Source organism: Misgurnus anguillicaudatus, unplaced genomic scaffold (assembly GCF_027580225.2).
Source record: "Misgurnus anguillicaudatus unplaced genomic scaffold, ASM2758022v2 HiC_scaffold_28, whole genome shotgun sequence".
NCBI lineage: Eukaryota > Metazoa > Chordata > Actinopteri > Cypriniformes > Cobitidae > Misgurnus > Misgurnus anguillicaudatus.
Window position 1 is genome coordinate 338,709 of NW_027395278.1, and position 26,206 is coordinate 364,914.

At 38.5% G+C, this 26,206-nt stretch overlaps 1 protein-coding gene across 9 annotated transcripts in view; it reads left to right on the forward strand.

Moving 5' to 3' along the window:
* LOC129417213 (gephyrin) overlaps positions 1-26,206 on the forward strand; it is a 110,586-nt gene that overhangs the window by 72,632 nt on the left and 11,748 nt on the right. For 6 of the 9 annotated variants that reach the window (XM_073864702.1, XM_055171742.2, XM_073864703.1 and 3 more), the window contains 8 exons: positions 6,316-6,358; positions 6,443-6,580; positions 19,880-19,972; positions 21,501-21,556; positions 22,293-22,412; positions 22,608-22,666; positions 25,719-25,872; positions 25,956-26,077. In XM_073864702.1, the coding sequence (XP_073720803.1) occupies positions 6,316-6,358; positions 6,443-6,580; positions 19,880-19,972; positions 21,501-21,556; positions 22,293-22,412; positions 22,608-22,666; positions 25,719-25,872; positions 25,956-26,077 (785 nt within the window). Of the gene's footprint in view, positions 1-2,788; positions 2,852-6,315; positions 6,359-6,442; positions 6,581-19,879; positions 19,973-21,500; positions 21,557-22,292; positions 22,413-22,607; positions 22,667-25,718; positions 25,873-25,955; positions 26,078-26,206 lie in introns of all 9 variants that reach the window. The other 3 variants (XM_055171739.2, XM_073864701.1, XM_055171741.2) reach the window with 1 other exon arrangement.

Genomic DNA, 26,206 nt, shown 5'->3' on the forward strand with positions numbered 1-26,206 from the left:
TATCATAACCATCCCAATGGACATTCAAAACTAGCCTAAAATCATCCCAATGACTATTCATAGCCCAAAAACCAATAACCAATGAACTCAATACTTTCGAAGACAACAACCAAGCCGCGGAGACCGTTTAAACAGTAGCCCAAATCTGAACTCGAACAAAAACAGAGGACTTGGCAACGCCACCCAGCGCACAGAATCTCTAGATTAATGTACAAAGCTGAGTTGGAAAAATTTTTCCTTAAGAAGTTTTCAGATATAGGCAACGAAAACACAATTTGTGAAAGTCACGATGCTATTTTCTTGCTTTGTGTAGCCACCAAACGTCTGCGCAAGCGTACCGCCAGGGTTGCCAGCTTCCCGTATCATAACCATTCCAATGGACATTCAAAACTAGCCTAAAAGCATGCCAATGACTATTCATAGCCCTAAAACCAATAACTAATGAACGCAATACTTTCGCAGACAACAACCAAGCCGCGGAGACCGTTTAAACAGTAGCCCAAATCTGAACTCGAAAAAAAACAGAGGACTTGGCAACGCCACCCAGCGCACAGAATCTCTAGATAAATAAACAAAAAAAGTCCTTAAGAAATTTTAGATATAGGCAATGAAAACACAATTTTTGAAAGTCACAATGCCATTTTATTGCTTTATGTAGCCTAATGTTATAAAAGTACACACGAACGCTGCAAATATGTACAGCACGTGACCACATTACCTTAATAATGCGTGTTGCCATAGCCTTGCTATTGCATGTTTATTTGACGAGAATTATGTGATACGTAAAAATTAGGTAAATTTAAGACGTGAACTTGAACACAAATGTTCTACGCATGTGCACAATGTATTTTTGCATCCGACTGAGAAAATACTACATTTCACGCGTTTACATGCAAACTTTTCTACTGATGATCGGATCACAGATCGCACTACACCACCACCCCTTTCAATACGATCGAAATTTGCATCCAATCGACCTCAATCGTATTGATTAAGGTGTTCACGTGAAGGCTTTTCAATACGATTGAGCCATCATACGATTACAAACAGATTATTTGGTTGCATGTAAACGAAGCTACTGTCTAATATTTGCGGAGTCATTTAAATAATGCTTATAGTCATGTTGTCTAGGTAGGCAGCTCACTAAGTTTTAAAACAGAGTCCCATTCTAGACTCATTATAAAACAACTCGCTAGCATTGCAGTTCTTAGTTCACACACTGTCTTATCAATCATTCCTGATTGGTTACGTTCCTTATGCTGGTCCTGACACTTACTTAGGAATTCATTGCCCACTGCTGTTTCCCCAATTACTCCATCTTCATTTCACTGACCAGGGATCAGCTTTCATCTGCTTGTATGCTGATGCATCACTTTTCATCCTTTGTGTGTGAGGACTGGTCAGCTTGTAAGCAGTACTTTCATTTCACTGAATCTTTTAAATCAGCCATGATTTACTTTTTAATGTATGCATTTATGTATGAATCAAGATCGTGAGTTTATATAAAAAATTGCCTTACGGCGCATTCACACGGGGCGTAAGCGTTAACGCTTAACGGAAGGCTTGTCTGAAGCGTGGCCAACAGCCAATCACAGTGGCCGCTACACATGCTCCGTTCTTCCATAAACGTAATTGGCTTGCTCTGTCTAAGTAATTTGCATAAGGCGATCTGATTGGCTGACGCACGCGTTGCCGCTTGAAAAGTTGAGAAATGTTCAACTTCTGCCGCGAGCAACGGCACTGACGCGGCGCCAGCGGATCCACAATTCAGTTCGGCAACGCATGACATCACCCATTAAAAGTGAATGGGAAGCGTTAACGCTGACGCCCCGTGTGAATGCGCCGTTAAAGGGGAATCGAACCCGGGTCACCCGTGTCATAGGTACGTGACACTAACACAGTGCCACAGAATCACATAATAGAAGTTGCTCTCTACACTCCTTCAGTAGCCTCCAGCAAAATTCACGTAAATAAAAAATTGTGTTGAGGAAGTGACGTATGCCGTAAAGCAGTCAAATTTTGTAGTTTTTTTTTGTGCTCTGGTTACTACCAGAAACCATAAGTTTTAAAGTACGAGTAAAAGCGATACAGACCCCGTCAGGCTATGTTAGACATGTCATTCAACCTATTTAAAGTCGATGTACTATCACAAGGGTCTTGAAAATTTATTATGAAGGTTGAAATATTACATGGTGTCGCTTTAAATAAAAATGTCTGTATGTATGATGTCAAATGCGTAAATGTAAAATCAGTCATGTTGTTGTTCATCTACCCATCTATCCACCCATAACCCTCCTGACAGTAATCTCCCCATTCACCCACTTGCACATTCATACTCCCTTCAGACCACATATAGAAATTTAAATCAATGTGATGTAAATTCTGACTCGGCCATCTGCACAGATACACTCAACACCTATGACACTATAGTGCCTTTTTTGTCTAACAAAAAATAATGACTGGACCACAAGTGCAGTATGTGCTGTGTGATTCCGCTAACTGTGCTGAGTGACATTGTGCCTCACCGCAGCCCTTTCCCCGCTAACCTGTGCTAACTTCCTGGCTGGCTGGCATAACAACCCACCTCCCTTTTAAACATTAGCCCACTGCCGAATTATCGTCCAATCAGATCACCTCCTCAGTGCTCGTTCCCTGTCATCTCTCGGCTTGTTTTGTGTAAACTGAGCAACTGCTGTCTTTGAAACTCTTATTTTCTTTCTTTGGTCTCCCAAAGCTTTTCCTTTGCTCTGTCTGTTGTAAATCCTTTTGTTTCTGTTCATTGCCGAAGCTCCACTCTAGGCTGGAGGGGCTCAAAGATGATCGCAGGAACCATAGGACCTTCGACTCGCGAGTAACTATTCCCCACCCGTGTCAAAAAAAGGAGCTGCTTCCATCCGCAAACTCTGCTTTGCGTCAGGAGTCCAAACTCCTTGCTTCACACTCTTTTTTCCTTGTCTGTTTCCTGCCCTCTCTCATGATCTTGTCTGTGGACGTTGCTCTATCTAACGCTCTTTGTTTTATTAGACGTTTGGTGTGTTGGAGTCTCTTGTTGACCTTGAGTTCTGTTTCTTAGATCTTGTTATGGTTTCTGTTACTTTTACGTTTTGATCTCCATTTAGACGCAGTGTTTTCTCACCGTCTGCTGTGTGTCAGCTGCGCCTCATTTCTCTCTTACTTTCTCTCTCTGATTCTCTCTCTCTTTGCTCTGTGTCGATCATTGATTTGTTGTGTTGGTGCTAGTCTGTCGTAACTGGATCGTGAGTAGAAAGGATTTGGGACTTGCTTGTATGTCTCCACCTATAGGCCAGGGGCATTGCGTTTCATTACGAAGGACACAAAACTTTCATGCAGTAATCCAAAGACTTAACAAAATTTTATAAACCTTTATAGCCTCAAGTCTTTGCGTATTTGTTTTGCATGGAAAATGATTGCCCTTTCATACCATTACTCTTGGCCTAAAGGAAATTCCATACTTTATAATATTTACTTTATGTACTGGTAGATTGACAGTTACAGTATAGCTAAATGTATGATTAATTTGCTATTATTATTATTATTATTATTATTATTATTATTATTATAGACATTCATGGGTCAATTTGCGAGAAATTCAGCATAAAAGTGGTTAAAAGTCAATAGGATGGGTGGGAGTGTCTTGTATATGGATCACTTGGTGAGTGTCTTGAAGTCAACATGAAATCAAAATTTACCCTTTTCTTCGTTAATACACATATCTAAAATTAACATTTTAGTTACGGCATTATTACACAAAGGTATTAATAGCAAATAATGTTTGATTTTTAAAGAAAACAACCACTGGGATACATCCAACATGTTCTCACAAACTTCCGTGGTATGGTCACAGAATATTTTGCTAATTTTTCCGCTGCATTGTCATGGATCTCCGCATTTTCCTTGGCCGTACCACGGACTTTCTTCTCCGTGTCATTGTCACAGATTGGTTACTCAACTGCTTTTTCCTATTTTCAAACCATTGTCACTTCGGTTTAGGGTTAGATTTGGTGTTTGCGTTAGGATGTCACTTTAAGTATTGGCTTATACTATTTTTTTTATTTCGTGGCTGTCCGATGAAAACCACGTATGTCCATTTTGCCGATTTTGAGATTTTTTCGACGGATTGAATGTCCAGGTTCATTTCCGTATACATTATGCGTCACATACCTAAATGGCCAATGAAAAGTTGTGAAATCATGTCATCTGATTTTCACGTATATCCATTTGGTGTCAAAGCTGTCAATCACGCCACGTATCTCCCGCCTGTGAAGCGTTTCGCCGGTCTCGTAAAGTTTCATCAAAGCTCAGCACTGGATATAGCCGAATAAACATAACCTGTGAGACAATATCTTTCCTTCATCGAGGTAAACAATCCCCCAGACGCCAGACGTACGTCTAGGAGTGACTAAATTATGGTAGGACTGTGCAAACAAAGTATCTGTCTAGCATAGTGTTATTTACGCTGGGGACATCCCACCGCTTTTTGAAGGAGTTTGGTTAAAAAGTTCTGAAAAATCAAGCGATGCTTAAGACTGGTTTTGTGGTCCATGGTCACATATGTTGCGTTGTATGCTTATGGTGTGTTTTCTTGTACATATGTAATGAAATTCATTGCAATCATTGACTAAACGCGCTGCTGTTTTCTACGGTATGGTGCTTTGGCACTGTTCGGTTGAGCTGGTGTTGCAGGGACTGTTACATGTGTGCAGTCGACATTGTTGAGGGTTTTATGCTGAGTATTTTCATGTTGTTGACTAGCCTACGCTATGCTCATTTTTGATGCGCCGTTATTCAATATTTTCCCCGTCCTGCAATGTTTTTTATCTGATCTTTTGTCCCCACCACTTTTCAACACAAACTGACGCCCCTGCTGTCAAGCATTACCATGTCAGTGTATTGATTCATTGTCCCTTCATAGCTTTCAAGAGACATTTAATACACTTATAATTAATATTAAATAAAGTAAGCGTATTTAACTAAGACGTAGGCTATTTAATAAACTGAGCGTATTCATCTGTCAATATGAAACGCGACTTAGGCATTCTAATTAATGATCGGAAGAACGCGTATCGACCACAGTTACTGTAAAATATGCACGTATGTCCATTTAAACTCAATTTTGGTCAAATGTGGATTATATCATTACACTGGCAAGAATATGGTTACATGTAAATATGCCGTACCAAGTATGACAACGCTACATTTAACTGCTTTTGATATACGGTGTTTTTTTCACTTCCTGAAAACTAACGGTTTTGGACATACGTGAGTTTCATCGGGCAGCGACGATTTATTCTTTTATATTTTCTAAATTTTAAACCATTGTCACCTGGCGTTAGGGTTAGAGTTGGGTTTGGGTAAGCATATCATTTTCTAACGTTAAACCGAAGCGACAATGGTAAGACAATAGGACAAAACAGTTCAGTAACCAATACGTGACAATGACACGAAAAAGAAAGTCCGTGGTACGGCCACCGAAAAATGCGGAGATCTATGACAATGCCACGGAAAAATTAGCAAAATATTTTGTGAATATACTACGGAAATTCGTGAGATCAGGTTGGATACATCAATATGCAAAATGGCTCCATTGTGCTATCCCTGCAAATTATAATGGTTAAAACAAGTCGTGCTCTAAATACTTCAAAAATATTAATTTATTGAAGTGAAGTGGGATTTAATTTCTGTTTCACGTTGACTTTAATGTTGGCTATAATTAGGGTTGCAAAATTCCAGGAATATTTTCGAAACTTTTCATGGAAATTACACGTTAATATATGGGAGTTGTGGGACGAGTCGGATCAAGGAAGCTAATGTTTGTATGTATACAGTTTGATTAAATAACCCAGAATTTACAAATAATTCCCTTTAATTCCTTAAGTTTCCAACTTCCAAAATTCCTAAACTTTGCAGCCCTAGCTATAATTAAAACTCTTCTGAAACTGAGAAGTTTTGGGTACTAGAATGATACATTATGCTACGTAACTCTCCATGGTGCACTATATCAAGACCATGAAGATAATGATAATAATGGCAGTAGGACTGAAAATGTTGTTTTCAGTTTGTTTGTTTTCCAAAACTGTAACTAGTTCCATTTGGTTGTTTCGTCTGAATGTGTAGATGATCATTTCGATCTGAAAGAATCCTGTCAGTGGAATGCAAACACTCCTGGACAAAGGATGAAGCTCCTTTTGTGCTCTAACCCTCTTCATCTCTCTCTCTCTCTCTCTTTCCTTTTCCAATCTCGTCTCTTTCTCTCTTCCTCATTTCCTCTCATTCTCTGTCTTTCTATATGTGTAGGTCCAGTCGCGATGCAGCAGCAAGGAGAACATCCTAAGAGCAAGTGGGTGACCGATTGTGCATTATTAGTGAAGCATGCATCTGCGAGCGCATGCTAACGTGTGTAAACTCTTGATTTTGGTCTCAGGTCACAGCGCAGTGGACATCACCAAGGTAGCTCGGAGACATCGCATGTCCCCTTTCCCACTCACTTCTATGGACAAAGCCTTCATCACTGTGCTGGAGATGACTCCTGTCCTGGGAACCGAAATCATCAATTACAGAGGTAAGGCTGGCCTATACCACATAGACCAAAGCCCTGGTGACACCGGGAACGTTTGATGGGAACGTTTTCATGAGCTATTATATGCATTTATAGCTTTTTTCTCCAAAGGTAATATGTTAGTCTTTATACTTTTAAAAGTTGGTATACATTAAGGTAAAAATAATACCAGACCGTGATCTGTATGTCCAATCACAAAAAATGAAGTACAAAAATCTCAGAAAAGTAGTTGTAATTGTAATACTTGTTGGATATTCAAACTTCATATATTCAAACTATTGATGTCAAAACGGGCACCTTAAGTATACATTTTGAAACTTTAAGTATACATATTTATGTTACTTTTACAGCCACAGCTCACTATAAAGAAAAGAAACAGGGGGAACATTAGAGATGCATCGATGAAGAGTTTGGTTCTAAAACGCGAAAAACTGCTTTTTTTAATTAGTTGCCGCCAAAATCAGTATTGTATCAGGTCAGTATTAAAAAGTCAATTCCTTAATTTACGCAAAATCCAATATATTCCAATATTTTTTTCCAGACCGCGACAAACTCCAGTCCTACCTCTCTGCAGAATGCAATAAATCCGCTTAACCAATCACAGCACACCATTCCACGCATTGTAAACAATAATGGCGGCGCTTTGCAGTAACAGTGTTTGCGTAGTTACTGCACTTAGCCTTTGTAGGGCAGTATAGCCTAACGTGCATTTAAAAAAGCAACACTCGTTAATCAAATTAATTCAAAAATTTCTTCTTTTTTATCATGAAAATACCTTTACAATACCTAAACAGTTTGAAGAACGGCGATATAAATATTCTTTTAGGCTGGAATAGTGAATGTAATGGTACTTCTTTTGTGGCACAATTGGAGTTTCTGCACGAGAGCGCCATCTGGCTGCCGGGATTTTACCGTAATTCATTAAAATTCATTAATTGAGAGAATGTGCATTTGCATAATTAATCGTTACAGCCCTAAAAGGTAAGATATAAGATTACACAAACTGTTTAGAATTGCGCAAAATGCAGCGTGTTGACGACATGTGCTGGTTATAGCCGCTGTGTAATACAACAAGAACAGCATATTTACACATTTAGTGACATGTCAACAATTGCAAAAGTTTTTATTACCGGAAATATGCAGTATTCATTAATGCCATTGAAGGTAAGTGATTTGCGCAATTAGCGCACATGTGACCGAATTAACAAAGTTATCGTTATTGTCCGGTGATGTGGACGCTAATATTGTTAGCGTTAAAGTGTGAATGGCTCTTTATGTTCAATATTAATAGTCACTATATGTTTGAATAACATTCAGAAATTTAAGTTAAAATAACCTTTAAACTATCAGTATCGTCAGATAACAGTCCGAATACCATATTTTTCAGACTATAAGTCGCTTCGGAGTATAAGTCGCATCAGTCAAAAATGCGTTTTGAAGAGGGAAAACATATACAAGTTGAACTGGACTATACGTCGCATTTATTTAGAAAATGATTTTAAAAATCCAAGCCCAAGAACAGACATTTAATCTGAAAAGGCAAATTATTCAACTAAACAATGGCAAACAGAGCAGCAGGCCGAAAAGGTGTCCGTACATGTTAACGTAACATTACCATTTATTCACCGAACACAATAGCATATCGTACATGCCTGGAAGGCTGAATAGGCTAAATTAACATGACAAGCCAAATCAAGTTCAAAAAGGTCCCGAAGTCATTCCACATCACTGAATCCATTGAATTACATAAATACAGGAGCAGCATAGAGCGGACTCTCGTGGCTGTAGACGGTAATGGTTTCTCTTGGTTCATATGAAATAATTTTTACATATAAGTCGCACGTGATTAGAAGTCGCAAGACCAGCCAAACTATGAATAAAGTGGGACCTAGAGTCCATAAAATACGGTAATCGGCTATCGGTAATTTTTTTAAAATATTGGTGCATCTCTAGTGAACAACCATGAAAAACCATTCCTTTTGTGTTTTGTTGAAGAAAATCATATGAGTTTAGAACAACAGGTTCGCAAATAAATAATAAGAACTGATTTTGAATGAACTTTCCCTTGATATAATACTTTGCTTTTAAATGAACCATTGGTTGTTGGTCTGTGGTGTATATAGGCCAGTAAGTGCTAAAGGCACATACTGTAGTTGCCATACTTTCAATGCTTTTCAGGCTTTCAGCATTGCTCTGTTGTTTTGCATCTTTCATGCCTGTAGCTCTTCATCTGTCATACATCTGTTCTTTCTTTCTCTCATTCCCTCATCTCTCCATTCTTTCAGCTTTATTCTTGTCCTCTGTTGTTTCCCTGACCTCCTCTGAAGCTTTGATGTCATTTGCGGTTATCCTGTGATCAGTTTCCAACAGCTATGTGGCTGCCTACAACACAAACCCAGTATAAAAGCTCTGGAAGGTTTTCTATTGCTCACGGCCCTCAATCGGACATCACAAATGCAGAATTTGACCAATCCGGCAAGCCAGATTGCATCCCATAGTTTTGTTTTGAAATTTACTTCATGGTCGACACACGGAGGGCTATTCTTCTACTTTCTGTTTGGTTTACAAATACAATCTTCTTTGGTTTCCACGGCCATCACTTACACATAGCAGTCACCCCTGCATGTGGATGTCAGTTATACCACCAAGTGAGTTGGACATTAATTTCGGTCCATGTGGTGGGGGATTGTGGTAGTGAAATATGCCGTGCGTCTGGCAGGGCCCAACCCAGGTGACATGGCCCCTCCGGCACGAAAAGGCGTCTGGCGCCAGACTGGCTCCAGTTGGAGGAAAATGCCTCTCTGTTCTGGCCCTGAAGCAAAGGCAGAGAGGAGGTCCTTGGCCAGGTCTGCCCATACCCCCAAGTATTGCACAGGTCAGTGAGCACCTTCATGTCCGGCGCGCACCTTTGAGCATGCCCAGTGCTCATCAGGGTCCAATTATGCTGTGGGATGGCTATCATTCATGCAATAGCACCATTTCACCTCCAGTCCAACAAGGGGTGATAGAGAGTTTGTAACTGCTATGAGATGTTGCATACTGTAGTATTGTAAAAAACGGATTTGGACATGGCTTAATCCCTATTCATAGATTTGGTTTGAAAGGAAAAAAACTCCCGCACACTATCATATACTTGCAATTTGAAAAAAATTTATTCACAACAACGTTTCGGTCTCACGACCTTCATCAGGTATATATGAAGGTCGTGAGACCGAAACGTTGTTGTGAATAAATTTTTTTCAAATTGCAAGTATATGATAGTGTGCGGGAGTTTTTTTCCTTTCTGATACGACCTAATTGTTGGTCCTTTTTTTTTTTTTTTTTTCCTACGCACCTATTCACTACAGGTGTGCGATGGAGTTTGTTCATTAATAGATTTGGTTTGAAAAATTAGCCAAGCATGATGTGCCAGCAGTTGTAAAATATGTGATTGAAGTAATACAGTAGAAGAATATTTGGTTTTAAAAATCGCATAATGGTACTGTGTCAGTGTATTGTTGCTTGTCTTGCGTTGCATGCATGAATCCATCCATTGACAGTCCACTAGAAATAGTATGCCCATTAATCACCTTTGACATACTGTTTTTATCTGGGATGAGACAATACCATATTGGGCAGTATGTGACATTGGATTTAGCCTGTAATAGTGGTGCAACTTTTTACTTGTTCCTGTGATTTTAACGAAAATAACTACCTCCCGGTAACGTCGCCATCTTAGTCGCGTCCACATTCAGGAGAGAGTGTCAGCGTTATTTTAGTTTATAAAGTTTTGAATATGCATATTTCTACAACAAAACCACGCAGATTTCCATCAGAAGGCCGTTATTTATCCCCCTGGAGCCGGTTGGATTACTTTTGTGAAGGATGGATGCACATTTTTTTGGACTTGAAGGAGGGTGGACCCATATCCTTATATTTTATAAACTGAAAGATCTAGGAAACTTTCTAAAAGAACTGAAAATGTGTTCGTCTGAAAAATTAAGGACATATGCATCTCAGATGGCTTGAGGGTGAGTAAATCATGGGTTTAATATTATTTTTGTCCGAATTAACCCGACGTAACCCGATTTAAGACGACGTCAAGCCCCATATATGGTAAAGACAAAGTCAGCGGAAACAGCTAGACAGTCAGTCTCGTGGGTTTAATGTTTGCTACGTCAGAATTTATTTGGCAAATGCGTTTCCATCTCCCATTATTCGCACTTACCTCAAACTAGCGTAAAAAACATTTTGAATTAACTCTTTCCCCGCCATTAACACGACAATTAAAGATGCAATTTGTATTATCCGCGCCGCTAGAGGGCGCCAGATCAAATCAATAACAATGAAGTAGTTTAATGATGCTCTGAAGCAGCATGGACTGATGGGATTTGTTGTCTTTAACTCAAACGCTGATGGCCATCAATAAGACGGGAAAGATTAATCATGTTACACATGAGGTAAAGTAATCAAGTTTTATAAATGTTGTGTTTGATGACATAGTTTTTTTTTTCATTATGTAAGGTTTCATGTAATGTTCAAAACGCAATTGTTAGTCATAGATGTTGCAGTATTAGTCCGTAACCATCGTATTGATGGTTTGTTAACACAGCACAGAATTAAGTGTTCAGATGAACAAACTTACCATAAAAAAGCGAGTGGCCCGACAGACGCTATTACTTCCGCATTTGTCCACGACACTGTTGTCATGTGGTTTTTACGTCAGCAAAGGCGGTAACAAAGGGTAACGTGGATATTAACGTCATTTACAGGTGACTGCACTGCCCCGTGTCACTGTTTAGGGCAGGAATTTTTTCATAATTTCCAAGTAGTTGAAAACATTATAGATATTGTTAGTAATCAGCTGGACAAAATATATAACACCAGACTAGTGGTTTTGGGATATATTACTGCGAATATCTTACCTTTAAGAGAAAACGCTTCCCTGCCAATGACGAGTATTTCCGGCTTTCTGCAATACCACTAGTTCTTGCGTTCTTGGTTATCCAGGTGGCGCTTTTCCGCTACTTATAAAACCCGGAAGTATCGCCCTAGGGCAAACAGCTGTATGTCCGTGTAAGTTTTGAGGATCGCTCTGAATCTGATCTCTATCAAAAGTCCTTCACAAAATGCAATTATCTCAGCTTTTTGATCAAAATTTGTTGTTTCAATGGCTTTTGTCGTTTTGCATTACTACTGCTATGGAAACTAGCAAAAATACATCAGTCAAAGCTGACTAATAGTTTATCTTTAAAAAAGCTGTGCCTAATTGGTAATAATGAAATGTATTGTTTTTAGGGGTGTTTACATAGCATGCTTGTCTTTAACAAGACCTAAAAAAACACAGCATTTAGAAAAACACAATGCGTATGACACAAGACATGGCACAAAGGTCAAAAACATCCATGTGCTTGTGTAAAAATACAAAAAGGTGTACACTAAACAATGTCACATTTAGAAAACTATATAAAAATAATCGCTAAATATGTTATATTTTTAAAGCATTGTAAATCAAAAAATACACATAAATACCTAAACCAAACATTCTATTAACACACTTTTCATACATCACCTCTTTTTACAAAACCACCAAATGCCTTAAACTAAGTTTCGATCCATCAGTAACCCTGCGGAGAGCCTCACTGTTTCATGACAGATAAAAGTGATGGATTTTTAGCTCAGTGCGAGCACATGGAGACCAAGTTCAGATCAGCGTAAATAGAGGAAATATCCTTACCCAGCCAAGTAATGTCACTCATAAATTTTTGAAATAGCGTTGTTCACGCACCAAGATGGGTGTAAGTTATGAGCGGGTGTATGTTTTAAAACGTCTCTCTGTCACTACGGTTAATAAAATGAATTTAAAGATTTATAAATGGCCTTGGAGAAGATTGGCCATTTAGCATAAGCAGAGAACTGTGTGTTCTGTTGGATGTCGGTGGCAAGCAAATGCTCCTGAAGATACCAACCGCTGATAATTACTTTTTTGTTACGAACAATAACCAGTATATTTAGAGATACTTCAGTACATCTGTAGTATATCTGGGGTACATAAAAAGTGAAGTTCGGATGAGTGTTATATTTTGAAAGTAGTCGTTGCTTCTGTATGTTGATAAAAGCAGCAGAATGTAGTCATCAGCTGTTACTGAATGTACAATTTCTCATGGCCTTAAGTACCTTTTTGCTTAAACTAGTTAATACCAAAGAAAAATATTGAAAGCATTTTTTTTTTAATAAAACATGGTTAAAGGAACAGTATGTAAGAAATTTATATCAATTAATCATAAAATGTCCCTGATATGTCAATAGACATTAAGAAACCATTTTCATTTCAAATACTTATATCACTGACAACAGTTGTCTGGCCAGGATATTGTCATTTAAAATGTGGAGTTGCAGCCCTCAACTGATGTTTATGTTGTCATTTTGTGTATTGGCCACCAGTTGTGAGATTGCAGTACCAGTTTTAGCCACAAGTTTTGTTATTGCAATACCAGTTTTGGCCACAATCCTACATACTGTTCCTTTAAGGCTTTATCTGTAAGATATATCTTTGTTATTCCTTTAGTACAGAATAGTATATCTGTGTATGTTAACATTATTAAATGAATTAGATAATATAAACAACGATAAGCAATATAGTTTTTAAGCATTTGTTAATATTTGTTCATGTTGATTGATGCCGGTGCAGTTCATGTTAGTTTATTGTGCCCTAACTAATGTTAACTGTTTTGATTTGATTACATTTTGATTTTAAAAATGTAAAGAAAATGCTGGGGAAGTGTTGTTTATTGGTAATTCATGTTAGCTAATGCAATAGCATGTTAACAAATACAACCTTGTTTTGAAGTGTTGTCTTTAGTATGTCTCATAGTATTACTATATTATGTATTTTAGCATTGCTAAAATGAGACCGTTTTTCGAGGGTTTGGTGGAAAACAATCCTTATTTTTGCAGTGTATTATTGTTTGTGGCACTAGGGATGTGCGATTTGGGAAAATATCTACAGTAATTGCGAATCAGTTTGCGTTTTAATTAGTAGCAAATGTATTGAATGTGTCATCTCATTTCATCCAAGTGAAATTAGCAAAAAGGTTAGATGGAATTTCTGTGTGTTTTAAAGGGATAGTTCACCCAAAAATGAAAATAATGTCATTAATAACCCTCTTGTCGTTCCAAACTCGTAAGACCTCCGTTCATCTTCGGAACACAGTTTAAGATGTTTTATATTTAGTCCGAGAGCTTGTTGACCCTTCATTGAAAATCTATGTACGGTATACTGTTCATGTCCAGAAAGGTAATAAAATATTTTGGTCCAAAAATAACAAAAATTATGACTTTATTCAGCATTGTCTTCTCTTCCGCGCCTGTTGTGAAGCTCATGTGCGAGACTAAAGTCACGTGATGTGTTATCCTCAGACAAGTTTTTTTTAGACAAGTTTTTTTTCAAACTTGCAGTCTGCGTGTCCCTCAGACTGTAAACGAAGCCTGGGCGCACAACCCCCCCCCCCCCCCCAAAAAAAAAAACAAACAGCTGGGGCGCACCAGATAACATGTCAACATGCCGTACGTCATCCGTCATCCACTGCAGTTTTTATTACTTTTCTGAACATGGACAGTATACCGTACGTAGATTTTCAATGAAGCGTCAACAAGCTCTCGAACTAAATATAAAACATCTTAAATTGTGTTTCCAAAGATGAAACGAGGTCTTCCGAGTTTGGAACTACATGAGGGTGAGTCATTAATTACATTATTTTCATTTTTGGGTGAACTATCCCTTTAAATGTGAAACCAAATGTAAGTATTCAACAAGCATTGAGAGACAAAAGGCTGCGCGTTTGAATCAACTTTAAACCTTGTTTGGGTCGTTTTAGTTGATGCGGTGCATGCAGCAAGGCACAGATATGAAAATCATTTACGAACACAGGCTGTGTGTGCGCGCTCTTTTGAATTAGGAATAGCGAACGTGCATCATAGACGGATAAGAAATAGTGAGACAAAATGTGCTAGTCAAAGTTTATGTAGCAATAATAACATAAGAATCAATATTTTTATTTTTCCATTACCAAAAGCAGAACCGATTGTGGAGAACTGAGGCACACTCACTCAACTGGTTAGTAAGTCACAAAGAGGGCAGTCATGCTTTTGCTCTGGCACAAACTTGCTGCATATTTCACGTTACACATTGCAATTATGATTCAATTTTGATGAATCCCTCAACCCTATGCGGAGCAATAATTCTGCACATTGCATTTAATTTTAATTCTTGGTATATTTACAGTAAACGTGTTTCTTAACTAATGCTTTTGACTACTATGATGCCCTGCATTTTATGTGTCAATGACAGTTTTAAAGACCCATTGCAGTGCCTTGAAACGCACAGCTTTGGTCAATGCTTTGGCGTAATTTCCACTGAAACACAAAGTTGGCATGGGGCATATTGAGTGGCTCGTCCCCTTTTTTTAGTGGTGGTGTTCAGTTTAACTCATCAGGAATATGATGAGATGCCTAGGGATGCACCGCATGTTTGGCAATCGAAACTGTTCGGCAACCGAAACTATTCTGCCAAAAATAGCAAAACAAGTATTTTCATTGTTCGAAACGGTCCAAAGACCAAATAAATTTGATTGAAAAGACCAAGACTGTGTCCCAATCAGCTCCCTTGTTCAGTAGTCTGTTGTTTTTCATCTTTCATGCCTGTAGCTCTTCATCTGTCACACATCTGTTCATTCCCTCATCTCTCCATTCTTTCATAAAGGGGCCATTTTAAGTGATGTCATAATCGCATTTGTTCCTTAAAAACTCTCATGGTCCCTATGTTCCCTTACTGGAAATCACGTGACCTTTTCTAAAGCTCTCCAACCGAAAATCGCGCGAGCCAACTCAAGAAACTTCATGAAATGCAAAACTCTTATTTTTATATTTGCGACAAACGTTTCAGTTTTAATATAAACACACATCGCTAGACACGAAGGGACCACAATCTAGTAAAAATTTAAAATAATAATATTTATTTAAAAATATTTATTCACGGATATGTAAGAGAACAACGGAAGCGCTTTTCACAATATACTTTAACACATTCATAAAGTCAAAAATAAAGTCAGAGAGATGTTGCTTTTGCCCGTTGTTGATGAATAACAGCTGTGAATTATCACAATGCGCTTAAGCAGTCACGTCACAGGAAAATAAGTGAACAGTGTCCCAATGTGAAGTGAGCTAGGGTCCTTAACCTGCATACACGATATACTGATTCATCACCTCGGGAGCTGGTTTGAGACACAGCCCAAATAAATGTTACCGAACTATAACTTTTTTTAATGACGTGATCAAATAGCAACCACACTTGGTATAAATGCAGCAAACATGTCGCGTAGAAGCATTTAGTGTCAGATTAACAGGGTTCCCACGAGTCATGGAATTTTAAAAGGTCATTTCCAGATATTAAAAGTCAGGGAATTTTTCTAGGTTTTTTTTGTCCAAGTCATGGAATATCAGAGACTTTTGTTTATTGCTTTAAATTTTAGTTTCCATTTATCATCCGCTTGTTAACTTATGACATAAGAAATACCATTTCCAGATCCAAGCCTCCGCTGACAACAACTAAAACAGTTGTTTATTGGCACTGGTGATTCATTTTATGCATTTAAGCTTAATTTTTATAAACTCAACATTATCCAGGCTCGCGGTCATGAAAATTCAGCTTTTTAGGGGGGCACTCATGCTATCCAAACCAAACCATGCCCCAGCGCGATTGTCCCCCCTCCCTACTCCCCCACTCACATGGACTCACACTGTACTTTTATCGAACCGAGCCTGGGCGCGCTTTCGTCATTAGGATGCGATTGTTTTGAACAAAGCAGGAAGTAAAGTGCTCTCTTTACACTGGAACCCATTGTAATGTCAAGTCTTTTTTTTTTTTGGAGTCATTAAGTGTGCGATGACACACAGCCCTCTTACATGCCATCATGTTGCTTAGTTCAGTGGTTTTCAAACAGGGGGGCCGCGAGATGGTGCCAGGGAGGCCCCAGTTTTATGACATTTTATGAAATACATTAATTGATCATGAATTCTTTGTAATTAAACCTAAAAAAAAAAATAAGACTACTAACCAAAAGCACTACTTTTTGTATGATTTAATGTTTTTTTTTATTAAATGTTGAGTTTTAGAACAGTTTTTTGTCACAAATTTTCTTTAGTGGGCCGCGAAGGGCGCGTTGCAGAGCGATCACACTACTAGTTAAATGAACCAGGCTTTGGGGGTCGAACGCGCCTGAGCGCGATTTGGTTTGGATAGTGTGAGCGCGCCCTTAAAGGTGCAGTGTGTACATTTTAGCGACATCTAGTGGTGAGGTTGTAAATTGCAACCAACGGCTCAGTCCACTGCTTACCCCTCGCTTTTGAAACACATAGAGAAGCTACTGTAGCCACCACCGGACAAAAAGGTCACCGTCGGAGACAACTTAGTAAAAAAAGTTTGTCCGTTAAGGGTAGAAACATGGGGGCCCAAAATGGCGACTTCCATGTAAGGGGACCCTCTGTGTAGGTAGATAAAAATATCTCATTCTAAGGTAATAAACACATAACGGTTCTTTATGAAAGGTCTTTGTACACCCCTGATAATATAGTTTTGTATATTATTTTGCCTTTCTGTCAAGAGATCCTTCTAAAAATTACACACTGCACCTTTAAGTACTATTCGGACGGGATTAGTTTTTATCAGAGCTTCTCAGTGATTTTAGTCCTGTTCGAATGCTCCATGTCAGTACGGACAATGTCAGTAAAGATTACGGCGACTTTTACCTTCGGTTAAAAGGTCTGGAGAAATTGCCTCAGGCAATACTAATCCAGTGCGAATAGACCAGCTGTAAATATACACGTAAATTGCGTCATTTCCTTTTAATTTGCGGGTTTTTTTAAATATAAATGCTTGAAGAAGCATTTACTTGCGTTCCAGATGAAATAACAAGCCAGTGGCAAGTCAGTTCCTGAATAACACGACACAAACCTTTTTTAAAAAAAAGTCAAATTTACTTCTCAGAGGCACGTAACTGTTTCTGAAACTGACGTTCTCCCCAAACTGAAATTAAACAGTGTTTCGCGTTTTTCTTGCCTGTTTCATGTTAGCCTGGGTGCCAGCCGATCTTAGCCCCGCCCACAAGAGTTTGAAAACGGGAAGATCGGTCTGGCGTTTTTCCGTTGAGGAGCTGCTATGCTAGGACTAGAGCTGGGCGAACCAATCAAATTGTCAGGGCGGGCTTTATACGATGATGGACAGATAATCAACAGTAACGTAATGAACCACGTCACCAAAGACCGCGTGTGTTGAATGGCTGCGCTGTAGAGTTCAGATGTGTGGATTCTGACATGGAGTCTGTTCTAAAAGATATCGACAGAGCATTGATTTTAAAAGAGGAACAGAGAAACGCAAGCAGGGCATTTGTTGATGTTTTTGCTGTCCTTCCCACGGGATTCGGCAAAAGTTGGTCGCAACTGAAATGGGTAACGTTATCACGCCGATGCAACTCGGCGTGCACGACGAGATGGATATAATTAGCGGTCGTTGCCAGCTTCTTTTCGGAAGCCCGGAATCATGGTTGCTGAATAAATGGAGGGACATGCTAGGCTCCAATATTTTCAAGCCAACGTAATGGGTATCGTCGTGGATGAAGTTCACCTAACGTACAAATGGTAAGAGATAGTCTTACTCTATGACTTAGTAAATACTTCTTGTTGTGGTATAAACGAAATGTTGTAAACATAGTAGGTGTTGATGTACATTCGCTAACTCAGACTTAGTATAATCACAATGTTAGTGTCATTGTAGCGAAATAACTATCAGTTCAGTCAGGCTGCAAAGACGTCATTTCAACATACGTCACACACTCCGTTGCTCTGATTGGTCGTAGGTCTATCCAATTGAGTGCAGAGGCATTTTTCGGTTGAGACACGCCTCATAATTATAGCTCAATGGAGCGGTATCAGACTCAAATTCTGACTAGAATTGAGTATGACAACGTCAGGCTAGTTTCATGTTGTTTGCACATCTGATATCAAGAAGCAAGGTAATGTGCACGTGACGACGAGAGGTTACCCCTCCCACTTCTGAATGTTTTACTGAGATTTCTAATCCCGTCCGAATTGACCATAAATATTACAGACGTCCTGTGGTAAAATTACATTACGCCATCTACTCCTGTAAAACTAATCCTGTCCGAATAGGGCTTTAGTCAGTAAAAGTCAGGGAATTTGACTTTGAGTGGGAACCCTGTATTTAAGTGTCTGAGAAAAAAACTTTTTTTGGCTATTTTCAGCTGAATAGTTTCGGTTTCTAAACATTTGGTGCATCCCTAGAATGTGTCATAAAAATCGCATTGGCAAAAACGAGACTGTAAGCAAGTACTAATTTTGATATTTTTTTAGAGCACACTAGTTTGTAGGTCCTTGAAGTTAACATAGTCACACTCATTGAACCATCAGATTATTTTACGAACTTTGTTTTGTTACACTCCATTTGTTGTTCTGTGTGAACTTCCCATTATTGTGGCATCTGTAGATTCAGTTTTTTGAGTAGTTGATATGGACTTGGTCTGTCTGTGGTCCTAGAAACTAAATGTGAGCTCCACTGTGTTGAGTAGACCTAGGCTTGTTGTATTGTAGCTGCGGGGAATCATTGCCGTTTCACTGAGGCTGGGTTGTCAGCGCTGTCAGTGATGCGAGGTTGTGTACTCATCGCTGTGTGTAGATAACACCGTACCCATCTGTTTGATCTCCCATTCCAGACACTCGCTATATTTAGAGCCTCGTCAGATGTGCTGTTTTAGAGAAATAAGTCTTTTCTAATCAGTCTCCAACAGAGCAGAGGCCTCATTAGCATCAGCTCGCTCGCCCTGTCTTATTCTCATTCTTTATTTCTACACAAGCGCCTTTGCTCTCTGTCTCTCTCTCTTTCCTTCTGGCTCTTTTCTTTCTCTTTTCTCTCTGTCTGTTTTTATTCTTCTTTTCACGTGTGGGTGGCCGCTTGTTGCTCGCTCCAGAGATCTCAGGCTGTGTACGTGACTGTGTGTGTTTGGTGCTCGGAGGAAATGGCACACTCGCACCCACCTTTTCATTGGGAGCCTGCATCATCTCCTCACGTTCATCTCCACTTTACTCCATTCCTGCTCTCATCATCCATGTGGCCGCATGCCTACGTTTGCTTTCTCATGCAGCGTTTGCCGGCCTCCGATTCATACACCCCAAGTGCCAAAAACAATCATGATTGTGTATTGGAGCAGTATTTGCAATCACATTAAAACTTTATCATTTTTGTTTTTGTAGATGGAATGGGCCGCGTTTTGGCTCAGGACGTCTACGCCAAAGACAACCTGCCACCTTTCCCAGCATCAGTTAAAGATGGCTACGCTGTACGAGGTGAGATGGTATTGTATAAGGCAGTGTTTCCCAACCGGGGGGCAGATTTCCAAGGGGGCCTTAAGATGACTTAAAATTATAAAAAATTGGACAAAACAACACTGTAAAAAAAATTCTGTAGAAATTACAGTATTACTGGGTATTACTGGCAATTAGCTGCCAGTAACTTACTGTAGATTTTACATTTATAATATTTACTGGTAACAGTTTGTTCAAAGTTAAATGAACATGAAACATATTTAGACTTTTTCTTATACAGTAAGTTACTGGCAACCAGCTGCATAATTACAGCAATTTTTTAAAATAAGCTCAAACAATCAAAAATCAAGATGTTTCTTATTTTTTGGCCATTTTAGTAGCGAATATACATCTGTCTAGTCATTCCAAGTTCTATTTCATTTTATGTGAAAAAAATTGAGTGAGTGGCAGTGATGCGCGGGTCAATGTGTGTATATATATATATTGTACCCGACCCGCTTCCTGGCCTGTGTTTTTTTAAAGTAGTAATTGTTTAAAATAGTTAATTGGGATCTTTATTTCAAACGACCCAACCGACCGCGACTTGAATATCATTTAAAATATTTTTGGATGACTCGTAACCGCGGGTGACCGCAGACCGCGACCCGCAAATCAATGGTGAGTGGAGGGCCTTCAAATATTGTTGTGGGCAACTAGGGGACCTTGAAGTGAAAAAAGTTGGAAACCACGAGTATAAGCTCTCATTTAGCTTTTTTGCACTGAAATGGTGCAGGTGTTGAAGCAGGTTCTTGGCAAGGTTCTTGGCTAGAGATTTTTCTTTTTAGTGTCTTTCTGCTTTTTCAGAGACTTAGGAGCAGAACAATGATGTAACCGATAGTGTTGTAGTTCTCGAGACCGGTCTCGGTCTCAAGACCACTTTTTAAAGGTCTTGGTCTCGTGTTGGAATCGACCGCATTTTTACTCGGTCTCGTCGCGGTCTCAGACAAAGAGGACTCGGAATTTTGTTTCAAGACCGGTCAAGACCACAACTTATGGCACATCACAAATTTATTTTTTATCATTCATTTTATGCAATTTATTCAGGTTTGGCATATGATGATGGCATTGTTTAAGCATTGTTTAAGTTTCTCCCAATGACAGTTTTTCTAATTTTATTACTAAAAACGCCTGCATTTTGTTAAGTGGATGGCAAGCCATGGAAAGACAGTTCAGAATAAATGGTTAAGTTGATTGTTATGGTTAAGTTGGTTAAGTTGAAGTTAAGAAGAGTGTTACAGCATGAAATACTGTATAATGTATGTTACATCATGCACTTCCAGTTTTATATACTGGTGAATCCATATGCATATGCACTTCCACCAGTGATGGTTGAAATTATGGTCTTTTTAACATATTATTAGTTTATCATAATTCTCTTAATAATTAAATGCAGTAGCAATAATTTTACCTTATTACCATCACAAAGATGGTAATCCTTACGTTGAAAGTTAAACTTTAGTATATCTAAGAGGGTTGATTAATTCACGGTTATGTTTTTCCTGTCTCTCAGCTGCCGATGGCCCTGGGGATCGTTTTATCATCGGGGAGTCTCAGGCTGGGGAGCAGGTGAGCTTAACTAAAATATGTTAATGCTTTTTCTGACACACATTAGTTCATCCACTCTCATGTGCCCTAAAACCTGATGTTAATTCCCACATGCACACCCGCACACTGGAAATACTTCTGCACTGCAGGAGTTATGTGTACTCGGATGACAAGACAACTCAAACCCAGTGACCATGCTTTAATCACACACACACACACACACACACACACACACACACACACACACACGCGCGAACACACACACACACAGCGAGAGAGAGAGAGAGAGAGAGAAAAAGAGAAAGAGGGTTCCCCTTTGGTCATGTAGAGCAGAGAGCCATTCAGCACCCCAGATCTCATAGCTGACACAGATAAAGAACAGTGTGTATTGGCATTACTTGTAAAGGCCGAATTTATGTAAATTTGCTCACAAATACAGTGAACATGAAAAATACCTATTGGTAAGGCCATGTTAGGTGTTTTATAACATGTTTAACTTTAAAAAAAAGAATGTTCATCTAGCAAACGCGTGCATGTTTGCCTGCGTGTCATACTGTTGTTTTATCTGATAATATAATGTTTATATATATATATATATATATATATATATATATATATATATATATATATATATATATATATATATATATATATATATATATATATATATATATATATATATATATATATATATATATATATATATATACTGTTATTATGTTCTGGGATAAGTAAGCTGGTGTCTTTGTGTTTGTAGCCAAGTCTCACAGTCATGCCGGGGCAGGTGATGAGGGTAACAACAGGTGCTCCTATCCCATGTGGTGCAGATGCCGTCGTGCAAGTAGAAGACACAGAACTGCTACGAGAGTCTGAAGATGTACGTTTATCACACTTTTTTGCCACAATCTCTCTTGCGATTTTGTCACCAGACTATACTGTAGCTACAATAACCCACCTCATTCATTTACCTAGATATCAAATAAAGGGGATGTCATGTGCAACTCTTACTTTAGTCATAAAATTTCAAAAAAATATTTCTAGGTTTTAATTTAAATACACATATGAATTATAGGGTACAGAGGAGCTGGAGGTGAGGATCTTGGTTCAGGCACGTCCAGGACAAGACATCAGGTTGGAGACGTTATTTATGATCTGTTTTCCATAAAGCATAAATTCAGTTCATTTCAAGTTTATTTCATTTTTTCAATTTTGCACTGTTGCCAAGTAGCTGTACTAGAAATCTATAACTAAATAAAGCTATTTTTTCATTGTTAAGTGAGGGAAACTAAAATGGCTTTTTATAATAATAAATTGTGACTTTTTTCTCTCGTGAATGCTATTCTGCTTGATACTGTATGTGTGTATTTTTCTAAACCAAGCAGCAATCATTTTTAAAATAGCTTTAAAAAATGATTTAAAGGTGCCGTAAAATGTAAAACTGTATAGATGAATCATAGATGAATAATAAGAGCCTCAAGCGCGATTGTTTCCTCTTTCTTATGTAATCCTCATGCATGCAAAAGACCGCTGGAAATAGGCCAATCTCAACATAACACCAACTGTGACGTAACACTTGAGATACACGCCCCAACCTTAAATTAATAACAATGCTAAAAACAAATATGTGACTGCTGAGTTAGTGTTATATGCTAGTTAATGCTATATGCTAGCGTTTAGGCTGCCAAGTTCTACTATTGACATTACAGTTATGTTTTGGAGGTCGATAATGACAAAAAACACAAACGTATCACTCTGAAACATCCATTAACAATCTCCGAATAATTGTTTGTTCCTCAAATTCTTTGTCTTCATCTGATACAGGCTCAAACATATGGTCTGTTTACACACACACAGAGCTACTCAAATAAGCTGCTCTTAGAAACAGCCAATCAGAGAAGAGCTCAACATTTTATTCATGACCCTTTCAAATAAAGTAGTAATAGACCATTTCTATGAAGATATCAGAGAACAATGTAACATATTGGGCCCTATCATAAACCCGTCCCAATGCGCGACGCAAGTGTTTTTTGCTAGTTTCAGCCTGGCGCAGTTTTTTTTTACGTCTATCATCACGTTGTTTAAATAGCAAATGCATTTGCACCCATTGGCGTGCTGGTCTGAAAACGATGTGTGTTCAGGTGCATTGTTGGCGCTTTGCTATTTTGAGGCAACTAAAATAGACTACGCCATTGATCAACTAAAACCTAGTCTAAAGTCAATTGTGCAATACTGTTTTTGTTATTTAAAGTGCACATTATTAAAATGCGCCTATAAACAGGACGACAACGTGGTTTGCTTATTACTGTGGGTTCACACCAGATGCATTTTGAGGCGTCAAATTCGCGTCTACCGCGCGTAGTTGGACGCTTTAACATTTTGAGTGTACTCGCTTCATTCGTGCTTGAAAGCCGCGCTTGAAATTCTAGATATCAAGACATTCACGCAGAAATACCTGTCATGGGAGGGGCTTCTGCAACTCTACTCGCTTCCTGTAATCACGTCACTACTAGAGCAAGCTTCTTACTGGTTAACGTGGTGCATTTTTCCATCAAAGTTCAGATGTTTTAACCTGCGCATTTCCCGCGGCAACGCTCAATTCGTGGCAACGCTCAATTCGCGTCAAAGCGTCTTTACATTGACTTAACGTTGAAATCACTCACGCTTGACGCCTCTACCGCGACTGGCGTTAACGCAACATTACACACACAAACATTTTTAAATATAAGATTTAAAGGGTTAAAATGTAAAAGATTATTATTGAGTTTTTTTGGACATAAATGAGGACCGATTTTGAGACGTTAGAAGGCGTAAAGAGCTGATTCGCCTGTAGCCTGGTAAGTAATTGAATGTTTTGCTTGAAACAAATGCAAATATTGCATTTATTTTGAAACTTTTTTTTTTTAAATGCTACCCCACGGGTTTATTGTATATGATTTTGTACCTCTAGATATGGTGACATGAGAACCTTTTTTAAGTAATGCTTTTCAAAACACTCACGGCGTTGTCCGAGTGCTGAAACTCTTTGGCTCTCCACACGTTTGTAAATTCTTTATCTCTTGTTTTTTACAAATAAAGTATTTTTAAAGTACAAATCTTTTCTTACATATTTGTAAATTATTCTTTGAGATTACACTGATCATGTAGGCTATCCTTCCATTTACAGCAATTAAAAGCCTGCTAATTTTACTTCCATGACTGAAAGAAAACGACTTTTAAAGAGAACCAAAAAAATTTCAATACAAATAAAAACAACACAATTTTTTAACATCAATTTTAAACTGGTGGTCTTCTTCCTCCGTTTAGATTTTTAGTTTACAAATTCCGCCATTTAAATAGGGATCGGCATGGCGCGAGCGCAACTGCCTTTTAAAGGGGATGGGAGATGAGACACTCATTGGTTTATTGCAAGTTACGCCCAAAACGCACGCATTACGAGAATAGGAACAACCCTTTTAGGCTGCGCTACAAAACATTTTTCATATCATTAAATTAGCAAAAGTGGATGCGGACACACCCTTTTAAGCCATGCACTTTAGACCATGCGCTTAGATCGGTAAAATAGGGCCCAATGTATCAATGCATTCTTTGGCACCTTTAAAAAATGACGCTGTAACACTTTACAATAAGGTTGTATTTGTTAACAATTAGTTAATGGATTAGCTAACATGATCTAACAGTAAACAATACTTCTAATGCATTTATTAATATTAGTTAATTTCAGAATTTACTATTAAATTTATAAAATCAAGCATTTTAAGTTGTAACATTAGTCATTGCACATGAACTAGCATAAATAACTGTATTAACATTAACAATAATTAATACAACTATATTGTTCTTTGTTTGTTTATGTTAATGCATTTACAAATGTTTACTAATACAACTTTGTTATAAAGTGTTACCAGTTACTTTTTAACAATTTGATAGTATTAATCCGTCAAATTCTGTGAAAAACAGACATAGATGTAATAATACTAATATGGTAATATGGTGATAATAGTTATATGGAAATGTATGCCCATTGCAACACAAACAAAACTCATCCATGCCCATTTTTTTTGCACCAGAACTATTTTTGAACATGTTGCCACATTTTTGTTATTTGTTGTAAAAGATTTCCCTTCAATCCATGTTTTATCTATTCCATGTGTTTCGTTTCTGCTCTTCTGTCTGGCACACACAGGCCTATAGGGCATGATATAAAGCGAGGGGAGTGCGTACTGGCTAAGGGCACTCACATGGGTCCATCTGAGATTGGGCTACTGGCCACTGTAGGAGTCACAGAAGTGGAGGTGCAGAAATTCCCAGTTGTAGCAGTCATGTCTACCGGCAATGAGGTACAACACTCTGTTTGTCTTTATCTTCTTTGTCCTGTGTGGCTTTACCATTGCTTGTTTGAATGTGTCCGGGTGTGTTGCAGTTGTTAAATCCGGAGGATGACCTACACCCAGGAAAAATCAGGGACAGTAACCGATCCACACTGTTGGCCACCATCCAGGAGCATGGCTACCCCACTATCAACCTCGGCATCGTCGGAGACAAGTTAGCATCACACCCTCTCACCACACACATACCACAGAGTCAACACTGCCTTTGTCTTAATCATTAAGAATGTGAACATGTAATGACTACCCTTTTAAATTTACTCTGGCAATAATCATACAGTACGTA